This window comes from Trachemys scripta, chromosome 24, assembly GCF_013100865.1.
Source record: "Trachemys scripta elegans isolate TJP31775 chromosome 24, CAS_Tse_1.0, whole genome shotgun sequence".
NCBI lineage: Eukaryota > Metazoa > Chordata > Testudines > Emydidae > Trachemys > Trachemys scripta.
The window spans coordinates 13,623,703-13,640,077 of record NC_048321.1 but is presented as its reverse complement, the minus strand read 5'-3'; the positions used below and the strand labels follow the sequence as shown (position 1 = coordinate 13,640,077).

The following is a 16,375-nucleotide window of genomic DNA, read 5'->3' as shown; positions in this document are numbered from 1 at the left end:
GTATCGGGGCTTTGCTCCTGCATTCCCCTAAGTGCCAGAGAGTGCACGCTCTGAATTTGCCATGCTCATCTTGTTGTACTTAAAGTACTGCATGGGATCTTTTCAGGGGGAATAAGGCAAAGCGCCACATTTATTGGTAATACATGCATCAATCAACACTGTATCATATGCATTGATATATATTACACTCACGCACTCACACACACAAGGACACTCCGTCTTCTTGTTGTTACCAATTAGTTGCTCCCCTTAACTTCACTGGCCAGGTGAGTTAGATGGGGGAGGGGTGGAGCCGGGCTTGCAGCTGTCTGGAGCTGCTGCCTTCCATGCCTCACTCATTCACACCTCATTCATTCAACGGGGCAATTGATTAAAAGGGGGGAAGATCTTATTCTACTCCTAGCAAAAAGACATTTCTCTTCTACCTTAACTATCCTTAGGGGCTATAACATTATACCAAGGCTTAACACAAAGTTTCTATATCAAAGGACTTAATACAAAGTCATATGAAAGTTATGTGAAGATGCTTAATGCAGAGATTTATCTACAATCTCGCCATCAGAGAACAGGGACCAAATTCTGCTGTCAATGATCCCAGGGTAAATCCAGTTCTGTTGATTTCATTGGAGTCCACTGGCTTCGCACTGATGAAACCAAGATCAGAATCTGGTTCTAGGTCTTTCTTGCACAACAAGTGAATTGAATTTTTTGTTAGGTTACTCTGACTTTCTCCCTTTTCCCTCCAAAGCCTTTCTGAGAACGCTGTTGGTATTTTCAGTTAGTTCATTCAAAAAGCGGAGCATCACACCACCTGTTCTTGCCATACAAAAAGCTCCACCTAGCACTGGTACCCGCCGGAGAACTTTACTCTCTATAGGAGTATATTTAATCAGTATATCACTTATATAATTGGTTGTTATTTCTGAGGCCTGTGGACATGTCATCACAGCCTTCAGATCTTTGACATCCTGCCCAGCGTGCCCAGCGAGAGTAGAGAGGGAGTCGTCATCCAGGCCATAATCTTTGTAATAGCCTTTTACGATATCTATCACGATGTCAGCATCATAATTATCAAAGGGAGCCAGCCAAACAGCAGTAGCAACCCCACCTGCCTGGATGCTTTTTCCAATTGCAGGCATCAATTTTTCTTTTTTTTTCTCTTGCAGAGTGGACTGTGAGATGTCCAGTAATTTCTCTCTCTCCTGACTTAAGATTTTGTTTGATAAAGTTTCTTTCAGGAGGGGAAAATCATAACAGGAAAGTCTACTGCTGGATATGAGAAAAACCTGGTGGTCAGTCAGACCTGCTATTCGCAGGCGCTCTGTGCACTCCTCTCGGATCCTTCGCAGGTCGCTCTCCTCAGCCATTTCAGCTAACACATTGTCCACTTTGGAGCGTACAAAGAAAAAGCTTTTTCCCCTTCTCTGAATTTCCTTAGCGAGTTCAGTATGGACGTTTATGAAACGCTCAGAGGCAATTATGATGAAAAAGTCATATGGGTCAAAGCCTACCTGCTCAAGATACTTGTCTGCTTTAAAATCTGAACATGAGATCTCTGGCATGTCACAAAAGTACAAGTTAAGGTCTGTAGGATGTCTGTAGGAGGTAGGTGATCTGTTTGTCCTTTTCCCCACCAATGCAATTTGGGCAGCTCCTGCATCATAATTCTTCAGATCCTTGATTGCATTGATAAAGGATGATACACCAGAGCCCAACATTCCAATGACAGCAACGGCAAATCTGCGATTCATGATCTCCTGGGCTATGGAAACAGCTCTGGCAAGGTTCCCTGCTTTCACCTCTGCCTTGAAATCTTCGGTGGACATAATGGACAGATTCTTATTGTCTGTGGGGAACAAAATGTAACTTCAATAATTTCCCCTCAAAACTGAGAAGGCATTTAATTAATATTACAGGGCATGAGAGAGACCATTTCCCACTGTTAAATGCTTGGTTAAATATTTGGTTTTTTTTTTCAGATTTAAATAATGATGCTAGCGGTGTGGTCTGATGCAGAATTTACACACATGCTGGTCGAGCGAGATTCATACTTCAAGCACTGGTAAACGAGATCTTTAAGTGGCTCAGTGAGAAGGCCGGGAGCAATCAGAAAAGGCTACAGTTTTCTGTTAGTTTATTTCAGGCAAGGGAAGTAGAACAAAGTGAAGAGTGAAGATGAGTAAGCACCAGAAAAGGCAGGAGGAGCAAAGAAGCGGATGCTGAGCTCCCCTAGAAGCAGTCAGCAGAGCTGTGTGCACAGTGAGATCTGTCAGCAGGTGATCACAAGCAAACAGAGCGAGTGGCCATGCTGCACTCATACACCATGAGGCAAGATGAGGCACCTGCTCCAAACCGGAGAGCAGAGGGGGTCCCTTTTTCTCTTACAGGGCATGCAGGAGACCAAGCAGACGGTTCCCCGGATGATCTGTCTATAGACTAAATGACCCTTGCGGTCCCTTCTAACCCTATGGTTCTATGATCCAGCAGAGGTAGCGGTGATGGTTCAGAGCTGGGAACCCTGGAGTGGAAAAGGCTTCTAGTGGAGGAGAGACCGATGGAGCGGGAGTCCAGGTGTCTGAGGGCTAGTCTATACCACACAGTTAAAGGCAGTTTATCTAGACCTAATTATGTCAATGTCTACACTACAGCCTTGTTCTCGCCGATGTACGTGCTCTACTACACCAACATAATCACTCCACCTCCACGAGACGTGTAGGGCTTAGGTTGGTGTAGTCAAAGTGATATATTGTCCCTGTAGACACTGCATCCCTTATCTCAGCTGTCTTGTCAATTTCACAGCTCCTGCCATGAAATTGATAAGAAAGCTTTGCAGCTAGAGCCCAGCTGTCCACCCCCAACTCCCCTGGAGAGCTGGGTGGCTGGACTCTGCTCCCAGCTGGGAGCCAGGGTGAGAAGCAGAAGCAGCCCCTCCCGTCTGCTCCATAGAATCATAGAATCATAGAATATCAGAGTTGGAAGGGACCTCAAGAGGTCATCTAGTCCAACCCCCTGCTCAAAGCAGGACCAATTCCCAGCTAAATCATCCCAGCCAGGGCTTTGTCAAGCCGGGCCTTAAAAACCTCCAAGGAAGGAGACTCCACCACCTCCCTAGGTAACGCATTCCAGTGTTTCACCACCCTCCTAGTGAAATAGTTTTTCCTGATATCCAACCTGGACCTCCCCCACTGCAACTTGAGACCATTGCTCCTTGTTCTGTCATCTGCCACCACTGAGAACAGCCGAGCTCCATCCTCTTTGGAACCCCCCTTCAGGTAGTTGAAGGCTGCTATCAAATCCCCCCTCATTCTTCTCTTCTGGAGACTAAACAATCCCAGTTCTCTCAGCCTCTCCTCATAAGTCATGTGCTCCAGACCCCTAATCATTTTTGTTGCCCTCCGCTGGACTCTTTCCAATTTTTCCACATCCTTCTTGTAGTGTGGGGCCCAAAACTGGACACAGTATTCCAGATGAGGCCTCACCAATGTCGAATAAAGGGGAACGATCACGTTCCTCGATCTGCTGGCAATGCCCCTACTTATACAGCCCAAAATGCCGTTAGCCTTCTTGGCAACAAGAGCACACTGTTGACTCATATCCAGCTTCTCGTCCACTGTGACCCCTAGGTCCTTTTCAGCAGAACTGCTACCTAGCCATTCGGTCCCTAGTCTGTAGCAGTGCATGGGATTCTTCCGTCCTAAGTGCAGGACTCTGCACTTGTCCTTGTTGAACCTCATCAGGTTTTTTTCTGCCCAATCCTCTAATTTGTCTAGGTCCCTCTGTATCCGATCCCTACCCTCTAGTGTATCTACCACGCCTCCTAGTTTAGTGTCATCTGCAAACTTGCTGAGAGTGCAGTCCACACCATCCTCCAGATCATTAATAAAGATATTAAACAAAACCGGCCCCAGGACCGACCCTTGGGGCACTCCACTTGAAACCGGCTGCCAACTAGACATGGAGCCATTGATCACTACCCGTTGAGCCCGACGATCTAGCCAGCTTTCTATCCACCTTACAGTCCATTCATCCAGCCCATACTTCTTTAACTTGGTGGCAAGAATACTGTGGGAGACCGTATCAAAAGCTTTGCTAAAGTCAAGAAATAACACATCCACTGCTTTCCCCTCATCCACAGAGCCAGTTATCTCATCATAGAAGGCAATTAGGTTAGTCAGGCACGACTTCCCCTTCGTGAATCCATGCTGACTGTTCCTGATCACTTTCCTCTCCTCTAAATGTTTCATAATTGATTCCTTGAGGACCTGCTCCATAATTTTTCCAGGGACTGAGGTGAGGCTGACTGGCCTGTAGTTCCCCGGATCCTCCTTCTTCCCTTTTTTAAAGATGGGCACTACATTAGCCTTTTTCCAGTCATCTGGGACCTCCCCCGATCGCCATGAGTTTTCAAAAATAATGGCTAATGGCTCTGCAATCTCACCCGCCAACTCCTTTAGCACCCTCGGATGCAGCGCATCTGGCCCCATGGACTTGTGCACGTCCAGTTTTTCTAAATAGTCCCGAACCACTTCTTTCTCCACAGAGGGCTGGTCACCTTCTCCCCATGCTGTACTGCCCAGTGCAGCAATCTGGGAGCTGACCTTGTGCGTGAAGACAGAGGCAAAAAAATCATTGAGTACATTAGCTTTTTCCACATCGTCGGTCACTAGGTTGCCTCCCTCATTCAGTAAGGGGCCCACACTTTCCTTGATTTTCTTCTTGTTGTTAACATACCTGAAGAAACCTTTCTTGTTACTCTTAACATCTCTTGCTAACTGCAACTCCAAGTGTGATTTGGCCTTCCTGATTTCACTCCTGCACGCCTGAGCAATATTTTTATACTCCTCCCTGGTCATTTGTCCAATCTTCCACTTCTTATAAGCCTCTTTTTTGCATTTAAGATCAGCAAGGATTTCACTGTTTAGCCAAGCTGGTCGCCTGCCATATTTACTATGCTGGGAGCCGGCAACCTTGACAGTTTCATGGCTCCCTGAGGTGTGAAATTGACAAGGCTGCCTGGTCCTGGCGGGAAGCGGGTTGGGGAGAGGGCGCAAGAACCTGGGACAGCTGCAGGGCTGCCCAGAGGATTCAGGGGGCCTGGGGTCTTCAGCGGCGGGGGTCCTTCTGCTCCGGGTCTTCGGGGCACTTTGGTGGCATGTCCCGGAGCGAGTGAAGGACCCACTGCCGAATTGCCGCAGAAGACCCAGAGCAGAAGAAGCTCCGGGTCTTTGGCAGTGGGTCCTTCACTCACTCCGGGTGTGTTCGGCGGCACTGAAGGAAACTCTCGTGGGAGCCCCTGGAAACTCTCATGGGGGCCCCTGCGGGGCCTGGGGCAAATTGCCCCACTTGCCCCCCCGGGCGGTCCTGGGCAGCTGCACCCCACTCCCCAGGGGCAAGAAGTCCTGTGCAGGTTCCCTCGCTTCCTGGGGGAACGAGGAGTGTGTGTGTGGGGGGCACAGCCCGCCAGAAACCCAGGAGCCTGTGGGTCTGCTGGGCTCCTGACAGGGAGCTGCCAGCAGAGCTCAGAGATCAGATTCTCAGCTCCCCACTATGTCCATCTTAGGTCAGTGAAAGTGCTTCTGGGGAAGACTCACACCACTGACCTAAGAGGGGTAGTGTGGACATGCACCACTGCAGTAATTACTGTGGTAGCTATCAGTCAACCTAATATAGGTCAACTTAGGTTTGTAGTGTAGACATAGCTTGAATGAGGCGGTAGAGCTGGAGCAACAGAAGCTTACTGACCAGAAAACACAGGCAGCTCAGACAGAAGAAAAGGGACCCAGCAGGAAGGACATGACGGTGTGCCTGATCAAGAGCTAGCAGACCACCAGATGTGGGTTTGATTCATCCTGCCTGTAGCCCCACGGCCCCGCTCTCCTGGCCGGAGCGCTGCAATCCGAAGTGCCGCCGAAGACTCGGAGCTCCACCCGGTGAGTACAAGCCCCACAAATTGGGCCCTGCACTTGCTAAAGCCGGCCCTGCTGTGGGGCAGCGGTCAGGGGATGGGGAACGGGGGGTTGGGTAGGTGTGGGAGTTCCAGGGGTCTGTCGGGGTGGTGGTGGATGGGGTCGGGGCAGTCAGGGGACAGGGAGCGGGGCAAGTTGGGTAGGGGGTGGGGTTCTGGGAGGCAGTTAGGGTGGGGGGTTTTGTGAGGGGGTGGTCAGGGGACAAGGAGTGGGGGGGGTTGATGGGTTGCGGGTTCTGAGGGGGGCAGTTGGGGGCAGGACGTGGGTTGGGGTCGGATGGGGAGACAGGCACGTGGGGCTTGTACTCACTGCCTGGTTCCCTACCGGGTCTTTGGCGGCACTGCGGCGGCGGGTGAAGGCCGCTGAAAACCCGGAGCAAGTGAAGACTCCCCCCACCCCGCCGCCGAAGTGCCGCCGAGGACCTGGTAGGGAACCGGTTGTTAAGATTTTGGCAGCTCATCACTGGGTCACTAATGGTCATTCTGGGATTCTGGTTATGGGCGTGGTGAGGCCCTGGTAAATGTAGGGAACGCTGTGGTCCATGACACTGCTGGGAGCAGGGCAGACTCCGAGTGGTAGAAGAGCTGACTAAACACCTTCAGGGGTGACAGAACCTTTTTCTGGCCTGGCTGACCCAGATGAGTGTGAAGCAACCACTGGTGGAGTATGGATGTTAAAGAGCCGGAAAGGTGCCCCTGATCTATGGGTCTAGGGTGGTGATTTCAGATGTAATTAAACATATTGAGAGCAAAGGTAGCTGACACCCTAGCCATATCAGAGGCAGCAGAGGTGAAGCCTATGTCATGGCCAGTGGGCAAAACTCCAGCATCAAACTCACAAGGGATGTCTGACAATCAGGGCCCAGACACTCAAGGGGGGAATACAGGGGGTCTGAACCCCAGAGAATAAGAACTGACTGAACTGATTGTGTACAATAGTGTTGTACTATAAAAGTGCATGGAGTAAGGTCTTCAATGAAAGCCCGTGACACACTGGGGACTAATATCACCGTGAAATGTCTGTATTAACACTATATGAGGAATTATGGATAATCACTGGTATTATGCTTTAAAGTCTGTGACCAAATAAAGGGAGAAACAGATTTTCTCCCAGACAGGAGGGAAGGTAGCTATCCACCTGTCTCCAACGTAAATTAAGCATTATGAAATCAAACCATGGAAGCTAGCGAATGGGAGCAGCAAACAGGGGTGTTTTGCATGGGGAGTTCTTCAGGTGATGGAGGAGTGACTTTGTGACCCTTGGGGTGAGTTTGTCTTCTGTTTGTTGTGTGATCGCTTGATTAAAGAGTATAGTGTGGTTTGTTGTGTGCGGAGCCTAGCGGCCTTCTAGGCTGAGAGCTTCCTGCTGAGGCTCTAGCCTGTCATCCTTTGATCTCTAACCCCTTTAGGATCTCTTGAAAAGGGGCAGGGCTAACTCAGGGAGAACAGGGGGTTAAAAAGCCAGCTACTACAGGAGCCAGCTGCTACATGTTACTACTAGAGCTAGCAAACAGGGGAGCTTTGCAAGGGAGTGTGAGAGGCAGCTACACCTAACAAACATACTCTGAACTTTTAGGCCAATAAACTCCCTCACAAAACAATGAATGAATAAACAAATAAAAACCCTGCAGGAATAAAACTAATGCAGGCAGAAGTCCAACAGCAGAGTGGGACTATTCAGTTTATTGCACTGAATGCAGCATGTACGACTACCTGCCTTGTGGGCAGGTGACATACGTGTAGCATTCAGTGTAAGGAGTTCATGGCTCCCAGAGACCGTGTACGGGCTTTGGAGACCAGGGTGGCTGAACTGGAGGAGCTGAGGGAGACAGAGAGGTACATAGATGAGACTTTCCAGGACACAGTAGAACGGTCCCACCCCCCGTCTGACAGCCTCTGTGCTGTTGAAGAGGATGAAAGTCTTGGGGGGGGAAGGAGAACATTAGGCTGGACCGGAAAGAAATGATCCCATAGGTGGGACCCTCATTCCAGATGATGTCATAGTATTCTCTTACATTCAGGATACTCCTCTGGGGGTGGGGACCTCAGTTATTAGGAAGAGACAAATATTAGTAATGAGCAATTAGTTCATTAGAAATATAGATAGCTGGGTTTGCGATGACCGGGAGAATTGCATGGTGACTTGCCTGCCAGTGCAAACTTTGTGGATCTCTCAAGACATTTAGGCAGTCTTCACGCAGTGCTTGGTAGGAGCTGGTGGTTATGGTATGTAGGTACCAGTGACATAGGGAAAGACAGGAGAGAGGTCCTGGGAGGCAAATTTAAGCTACTAGGAAAGTGATATGCATCCGAAGAAGTGGGCTGTAGTCCACGAAAGCTTATGTTCTAATAAATGTGTAAGTCTCTAAGGTGCCACAAGTACTCCTGTTCTTTTTGCAGATACAGACTAACACGGCTGCTACTCTGAAACTAGGAAAGTGATTAAAATCCAGGACCTCCTTGATAGCATTCAGACAGTGGGGCCACTGGATGATCATAGAATCAGGTATCAAAGGGGGAGCCGTGTTACTCTGGATCTGTAAAAGCAGCAAAGAGTCCTGTGGCACCTTAGAGACTAACAGACGTGTTGGAGCATGAGCTTTCGTGGGTGAATACCCACTTCTTCAGATGCATCCAAAGAAGTGGGTATTCACCCACGAAAGCTCATGCTCCATAGAATCAGAGATGTGTAGGATTGGAAGGGGCCTTGATATGCCATCTAATCCAGGCCCCTGCACTCATGGCAGGACAAAGTATTATCTGGACCATGCCTGGCAGATGTTTGTGTAAGGCTGATAGACCCAGATCATCAGTGAGTGGGACTGAACCTGGACCTTTGAAGCTAAAGGCATGAGCCTCTATCACGTGAGCTAAAATCCGACTGGCTCTTAGCTGAGGCTGTAGAACAGACTTCAATCATCTCCCACTCAGTGGCTCCAGGTTACATTTGTCCAACCTGCTCTTAAAAACTGCCAGTGTCAGAGATTCCACAACCTCCCTAGGCAATTTATTCCAGTGCTTAACCACCCTGACAGTTAGGAAGTTTTTCCTAATGTCCAACCTAGACCTCCCTTGCTGCAGTTTAAGCCCATTGCTTCTTGTCCTGTCCTCAGAGGTTAAGAAGAACAATTTTTCTTCCTCCTCCTTGTAACAACCTTTTATGTACTTGAAAACTGTTATCACATTCCCTCTTGGTCCTTTCTTCTCCAAAATAAACAAGCCCAATTCTTTCAATCTTCCTTCATAGGTCATGTTTTGGGGATCTTTCATCATTTTTGTTGCTCTCCACTGGACTTTCCCCAGTTTGTCCACATCTTTCCTGAAATGTGGTACCCAGAACTGGACATAATACTGCAGCTGAGTCCATATCAGTGCGGAGTAGAGCGTAAGAATTACTTCTCATGTCTTGCTTATAACACTCTTGCTAATACATCACAAAATTATGTTTGCTTTTTTTGCAACAGTGTTACACTGTTGACTCATCTTTAGCTTGTGGTCCACTATGACCCCCAGATCCCTTTCCACATTGCTCCTTCCTAAGCAGTCATTTCCCATTCTGTATGTGTGCAATTGATTGTTCCTTCCTAAGTGGAGCACTTTGCATTTGTCCTTATTGAAGTTCATCCTATTTACTTCAGACCATTTCTCCAGTTTGTCCAGATCATAGGCGCTGAGTTTCTAATCTGTTGTGGGGGATTCCCCTCAGCTCTGCCAAGTCCCCACCCCCACCCTGCTTCTTCCCACCCCTGCTTCACCTCTTCCTACCTCTTTCCTGCCTCTTTCCTGCCTGATTCTGTCCCCTCCCCCAGTGCACTCTGCCCTTGTTCCTCTCCCCTCCCCTCTCCTCTCTCCCCCCAGCGCTTTCTAATGCTGCAAAACAGCTGATCCATGGCAGGTGGTAGGCGCTGGGAGGGAGGGGGAAGAACTGATCAGCAGGGCCTACCGGCGGGCAGGAAACTCTGCGGGGAGGGGCAGGTTCTGGTAGGGGACATGCCTGTGGATGCTCCGGAGCACCCGTGGAGTTGGCGTGTATGATCCAGATCATTTTGAATTTTCATCCTATCCTCCAAAACACTTGCAACCCCTCCCAGCTTGGTATCGCCTGCAAACTTTATAAGTGTAGTCTCTATACCATGATCTAAATCATTGATGAAGACATTGAAAAGAACTGGACCGAGAACCAATCCCTGCGGGACCCCACTCATTATGCCCTTCCAGCATGACTGTGAACCACTGAAAACTACTCTCTTAGTATGGTTTTCCAACCAGTTTTGCACCCACCTTCTAGTAGCTCCAGCGAGGATGAGAAGGGCATGCAAGACTATATCAAAAGCCTTACTAAAGTCTAGATATACCACATCTACCACTTCCGCCCTATCTACAAAACTTGTTACCCTGTCAAAGAAAGCTATCAGGTTTGTACTAGGCAAATCCATGCTGGGTCTTACTTATCACCTTATTATCTTCTAGATGTTTGCAAATTGATTTCTTAATTATTTGCCCCATTATCTTTCCTAGTACAGGAGTTAAGCTGACTGGTCTAATTCCCCGGGTTGTCCTTATTTCCCTTTTTATAGATGGGCACTGTATTGCCATTTTCCAGTCCTCTGGAATCTCTCCTGTCTTCCATGACTTTTCAAAGATAATTGCTAATGGCTCAGATATCTCCTCAAAGTCCACTCCTTGAGTATTCTAGGGTGCATTTCATCAGGTCCTGGTGACTTGAAGACATCTAACTTGTCTACGTAATTTTTAACTTGTTGTTTCCCTATTTTACCCTAAGATCCTACTTCATTTTCACTGGTGTTCACAATGTCGGATGTCTAATTGCTACTAAACTTTTTGGTGAAACTGAAACTAAAAACCATTTAGCACTTCTGCCACTTCCTCATTTTCTGGGCGGTTAAGCACTGGAATAAATTGCCTAGGGAGGCTGTGGAATCTCCATCATTGGAGATTTCTAAGACCAGGTGTAGTGGACCCTCACTCATCCCAGAGGAGGGAGGCCACTCAAGGGCTGGCTTTGGCCTGGGCGGGGCTCAGGCAGCCAGCAAACAACACAGTCTTAAGGGTGCCTGGTAAGGGAAGCTCCTCTTCAGAGCCAGAGCCTCCTTACACAGGATGGAGGGTCAGCCACCCGGGGGTGGGGTGGCAGGGGGACGGGGGCCCACCCTAATCCACTGTGTCCCAGCCCAGGGCCTTGGCAGGGGAAGACTCGGCTGGCCGGCATCAGCATGGATCCAGCCACAACATGCAGACTCAGCTGCTCCTGGCTTTGCAGCCGGCGGCACGGTGGCTTCCCCTGGGCCACTTCCTGCCTCCCCAGGGGTCGGTACCTCTGACCTCCAGTCCTCCTCTGGCTCCTCTGGGTACACGGCAGTGGGCACTCCAGGCCAGTCCTCATCAGCATCCAGGGCTTGGGCACAGCCAGGCGTAGGATCCCCTCCGGGCTGCTGCAGAACCAGTGGAGCGTCCTTCTCCTTTGCAGGTTCTGCCCCCACTGGGGTGCAGGGCCGGCCTTTTATAGTTCCGGCCATGCCCCTGTACTTCCGGGGAGGGGGGCGGGGTGACCTAGGCTCCGCCCTCCAAGGGGAATGTAGTGGACCCTCACTCACCCCGGAGGAGGGAGGCCACACCATCTCACTACACCAGGTTAGACAAACATCTCTAAGGGATGTTATAGATGGTGCTGGTCCTGCCATGAGTGCAGGGGACTGCACTTGATAACCTCTCAAGGTCTCTTCCAGTCCTATGATTCTATGATCTATGACCTAAACAGTCATAGGTCACCAGGACCAGATGGGATTCCCCCAAGAGTTCTGAAGGAACATGAATGTGAAATTTCAGAACTACTAACTGTGGTTTGTAACCTATCATTTAAATCAGCTTCTGTACCAGATGACTGGAGAATAGCTAATGTGACACCAATTTTTAAAAAAGGCTCCAGGGGTGATCCTGGCAATTAGAGGCCATAAGTTTAAGTTCAGTACCAGGCAAATTGGTGGAAACTGTAGTAAAGAACAGAATTATCAGACATAGATAAACATGATTTGTTAGGGAAGAGTCGACACAGCTTTTGTAAAGGAAAATCACGCCTCACCAACCTATTAGAAATCTTTGAGAGGATCAACAAGCATGTGGACAAGGGGGATCCAGTAGATATCGTGTACTTAGATTTTCAGAAAGCCTTTGACAAGGTCCCTCATCAAAGGCTCTTAAGCAAAATAAGCAGTCATGGGATAAGAGGAAGGTTCGCTCATGGATAGGTAACTGGTTAGAAGACAGGAAACAAAGGGTAGGTAATAAATGGCCAGTTTTCACAATGGAGAGACATAAATAGCAGGGTTTTGATTAATTTTGTATCAGGTGCAAAATGTTGCTACCTCACTGTTCACTCCCTTTTCCGGAGCATTTATGAATATGTTGAACAACTAAGGTCCTAGTACAGATCCTTGGGAAACTGGATGCTCAGGGAGATGTCTCTGGGGGACTTAGGAGCTGGGGTTCACTGATTGTTACCTGCAAGGCTATGTTTAGACTGGTTCCCTCCCCCCACGACTGGGCCCTAGGCAGGTGCCTAGATTGCCTATGCCTTAATCTGGCCTTGAATACCATAGCACCTAGGACACCCCCCCCAATCAGAGCCCAGGACCCCACTGCACCAGGTGCTGTACATTGTGATTGCTATTTATTAGGTGTATTACAGTAGAGTCCAGGAGCCCCAGTCATGGCTATGGACCCCACTGTGCTAGGTGCTGTACAGACACAGAACAAAGAGACAGTCCCTGCCCCAAAGATCTTCCACTCTAAGTATAAGACAAGAGACAGCAGATGGAGAAAAATTGGACAGCAGATGGGAGGAGACAGCACAAGGAAACAATGGGACAATATTGGTCAGCATGCTGGGCAGTGGGCTTAACTCACCAGTTTCCCATAGTCTTCTAACCAAGTTTAGTAAAAAATGATCCCCGACATCCAGAAATTAAAAGGGAATTAAAGCCCTTAGGTGTAGAATAGGATACAATTACCTTAAATGATCTCTTTATTAACAATCTGGTTCTAATGTATTTTCTATGGACTCCTATTGGTTTAATCCTTGTTAAAGTCTAAGGCCTGAATCCTCAATTTCACTAAGCCCCCTTCACACGACTCTGGCAATGGTGTAAAGAGGCTGTAGTATAACTGAAAACCAGGCCCTATGTTCTAATATTGCCCTAATGCCAACATCACAAGTTATGAAATCATCCCGAAAGCTCCAAAGAAAGGCATGTTATGCGTGTTAGCTGGTTGCCCACAGCCTCACAGTACCTAGGGCTTCCCTCTAACTAAATTCATTACCAGAAAGAGTCATCACTCTTTTACGATGGCAGAATTGAGTTCTGTGAGATGGGTAATCTCTGATCAGTATTCAGCAGCCATTTTAAGTGTGCACTCACTGTGCGACAGCTGTTTGAAATGTGCATTCAGACTTTATGGAGACAACAGCAACTAAAGGACACACTGAAAAACAATTTAAGCAGCCACAAACCTGGGTAGAATCTCTTACCTTCTGCTTCCAAGTACCTCAGTTAAGTTCATCAACTAAGCGAAACACGTCTGCTCTTATTCCTCCGTTCTCTGTCTCTTGCTGACTCGTTCCAAGTCCAGCATCTGCCTAATAAAGAAAGTGAAAGTAAATGTTTTTTGCACGGTAGCAAAGTTCAATGCCTGCAGTTCTGGCTTCCTTATAAGGAAGTTTTAACAAACTGGCAGGGTTAACAGGGAACTGAACCATTAATTGCAGCCTACTGCAAACATGTTGGGAGCATAGCTGAATTCCCACATGTTGCTACCATCATTCAGATTTTCATGATCTCCCTTCAGTTAGTGCTGACCCCAAAGCTTCAACGCAGCAGTAGGGGGAGTGCTTCAAGGAGCAGGGTGGGGGTTCTCCCCTGGCAGGCAGGGCTGCCCCCAGTGCCCCAGTGTGGCATTAGGGGGCGCTGTGCTGCAGGGGGAAGGGTGGGGGCTCTCCCCTGGCAGTCAGGGCTGCCCCCAGTGCCCCAGCGTGGCATTAGGGGGTACTATGCTGCAGGGGGAAGGGTGGGGGTTCTCCCCTGGCAGGCAGGGCTGCCCCCAGTGCCCCAGCGTGGCATTAGGGGGTACTATGCTGCAGGGGGAAGGGTAGGGGCTCTCCCCTGGCAGTCAGGGCTGGCCCCAATGCCCCAGCATGACACTAGGGGGCTGTAACAAGGGGGCATGGTCTCCCACCCTGCCACACAGAGAGGGACCCACGACCGCTCCCTGGTGGGCAGAACCGGGACACCCGCTGCCGCGGGATAAGAAGCGGGACTATAAAAGGCCAGACCTCTAGCTCAGTTGGGGAAGAGCTGTCATAGGAGCAGGATGTCTCTTCCCCACTGCTGGAGCCTGGAGCTGATAGAGACTACTGACGTACCAAAGATCCGGAAGGACTGCTACAGCTGCGGGACCCCAGTCACACCGACGAGCTGCTGGGGCTGCCACTACGTGTCTACTCATGTGAGACCAATGACAACACCAGAACCCAGGTACCCCAGCACTGGGAGGGTTCGAAGGAGCCCAGGGAAGGAATTGCGTTTGGCTGTGGGACCATTTGTAGACTGGCCAGCGTGTTGCAGGCAGATACTCACTGACCTAGTGGCTATCCCACCACTTAGAGGGACCTGGGTTGGGACTCAGTGGAGTGGGAGGGCCTGTGTGCCCCTACCCCAGTCACCCCATTCCTGGAGAGTGGCCACCTACCCACCATTAGGCCAGGAGGCCTGTGTGACAGGTTCGGTCACAGAGACCCCCTTAGGACTGTCACCTGACATGCTGAAATTAGCTCTGAGCCCATTTTCCCTGCCAGCCTGGGCTCCAGAACCCTGCCTTGTTGAGCCAGACATGCTAGCCTGCTACAACACAGACCCAGGGTCTGGGCATCCCCCTCAAAGCTGCAGACCTTAACTGAAAACAGCTCAGCAGGATACCTGTCTCCAGCACTCAGACACTCAGTTCCCAATAGGAAATAAATCCAAATAAATCCATTTTACCCTGTAAAGCTTATACAGGGTAAACTCATAAGTATTTGCCCTCTTTATTACTGAAAGAGAGATATACACAGACTGTTGCGCGCCCCCCCATCCACGCCCCCTGATAAAAATTACTTACACTGGGATTATTAATAAACAAAAGTGATTTTATTAAGTATAAAAAGTAGGATTTAAGTGGGTTCAAGTAATAACAGACAGAACAAAATATGTCACAAAGCAAAATAAAACAAAACACGCAAGTCTAAGCCTAATACATTAAGAAACTGATTAATATCTCACCCTCAGAGATGGTCCAATAAGCTTCTTTCACAGACTAGATTCCTTCCTAGTCTGGACCCAATCCTTTCCCCTGGTTTAGTCTTTGTTAGTTCTAGCAGGTAGTAAGAAGGGGTTTTCTCATGACTGGCAGCCCCCTTTGTCCTGCTCCACCCCCCTTTATAGCTTTGGCACAAGGCGGGAGTCTTTTGTCTGTGCTTGGTCCCCACTCCTGCTTCTGAATGAAAAGATACAAGGTTTAAGATGGATTCTAGTATCAGGTGACATGGTCACATGTCTTCTGTAAGACCCCAGTCTCTGTTCTTCCTGGGCTGGCCCACACATACACAGGAAGGCCTTCAGGCAAGCAAAGCCATTTACAATTCATTGTTTATGAAGCACCCTTAATATACAAATGTATATCTTATTTTCCTAACTCCAGACATAGAAATAATACATGGAAACATATATGATGAACACATTCATAGATTATAACCTTTCTAATGGTATGTTACATGGGGTATTTAGCATGAAGCATATTTCAGTTATGTTATATTCATGTTCATAGGCATATTTTCATAAAGCATGAGGTGTGCAATGTCACAGCCTGTATTGGTCTGACATCAGAGCTAGGGCACCAGATGTGTTTGCTGTTGCTCCCGCCTGGGAGCTAAATCTCACACCGAACTGCTGGGCTGCTCTGCATGGACCCAGCCTAAAGCTATTAACTATTAGCTGCCCCGCCCTGATTGAGGGACCTGGGCAGAGGGACTAATTATTGCCGGGACTGATTGCCAGCCAGGACCATTAACTCTTGGGTGCCCCACCCTGACTGAGGGTGCAGGGCAGGTAGACTCCCGGCTGCTTAGCCTAGCCACAGAATAGAGCCAGGTGACTCCTCACTGATTCCCCTGACTGAGTTGCTCCAGGAGGGAGTGTAGCAAGGGGGCTTGGTCTCCTGCCCTGGCAGACGGCGAGAGACCCACAACCTTCTTACAGGGGTGCTGCGCTGCAGGGAGCAGGGTAGTCAGGACTGGCCCAAATGCCCTGGCACGGTGCTAGAGAGGGCTGTGCTGCAGAGAGGGTGGGGGCTCAGTAGGGG

At 49.1% G+C, this 16,375-nt stretch overlaps 1 protein-coding gene across 1 annotated transcript; it reads right to left on the bottom strand.

The window, feature by feature from the left end:
• Positions 1 to 372: 372 nt before the first annotated feature.
• On the bottom strand, positions 373 to 13,623 carry LOC117869584 (interferon-inducible GTPase 5-like). Its single transcript, XM_034756553.1, has 2 exons — positions 13,512 to 13,623; positions 373 to 1,846 (listed from the first exon to the last, which is right to left on the bottom strand). Exon 2 carries the CDS (start codon positions 1,824 to 1,826, stop codon positions 717 to 719), a length of 1,110 nt encoding a protein of 369 aa, XP_034612444.1. The 5' UTR covers positions 1,827 to 1,846; positions 13,512 to 13,623; the 3' UTR covers positions 373 to 716.
• Positions 13,624 to 16,375: the final 2,752 nt, after the last annotated feature.

What these genes read in the sequence shown, in the direction of transcription:
- LOC117869584 (XM_034756553.1), bottom strand. Translation starts at nt 1,826, where the DNA reads ATGTCCACCGAAGATTTCAAGGCAGAGGTGAAAGCAGGGAACCTTGCC.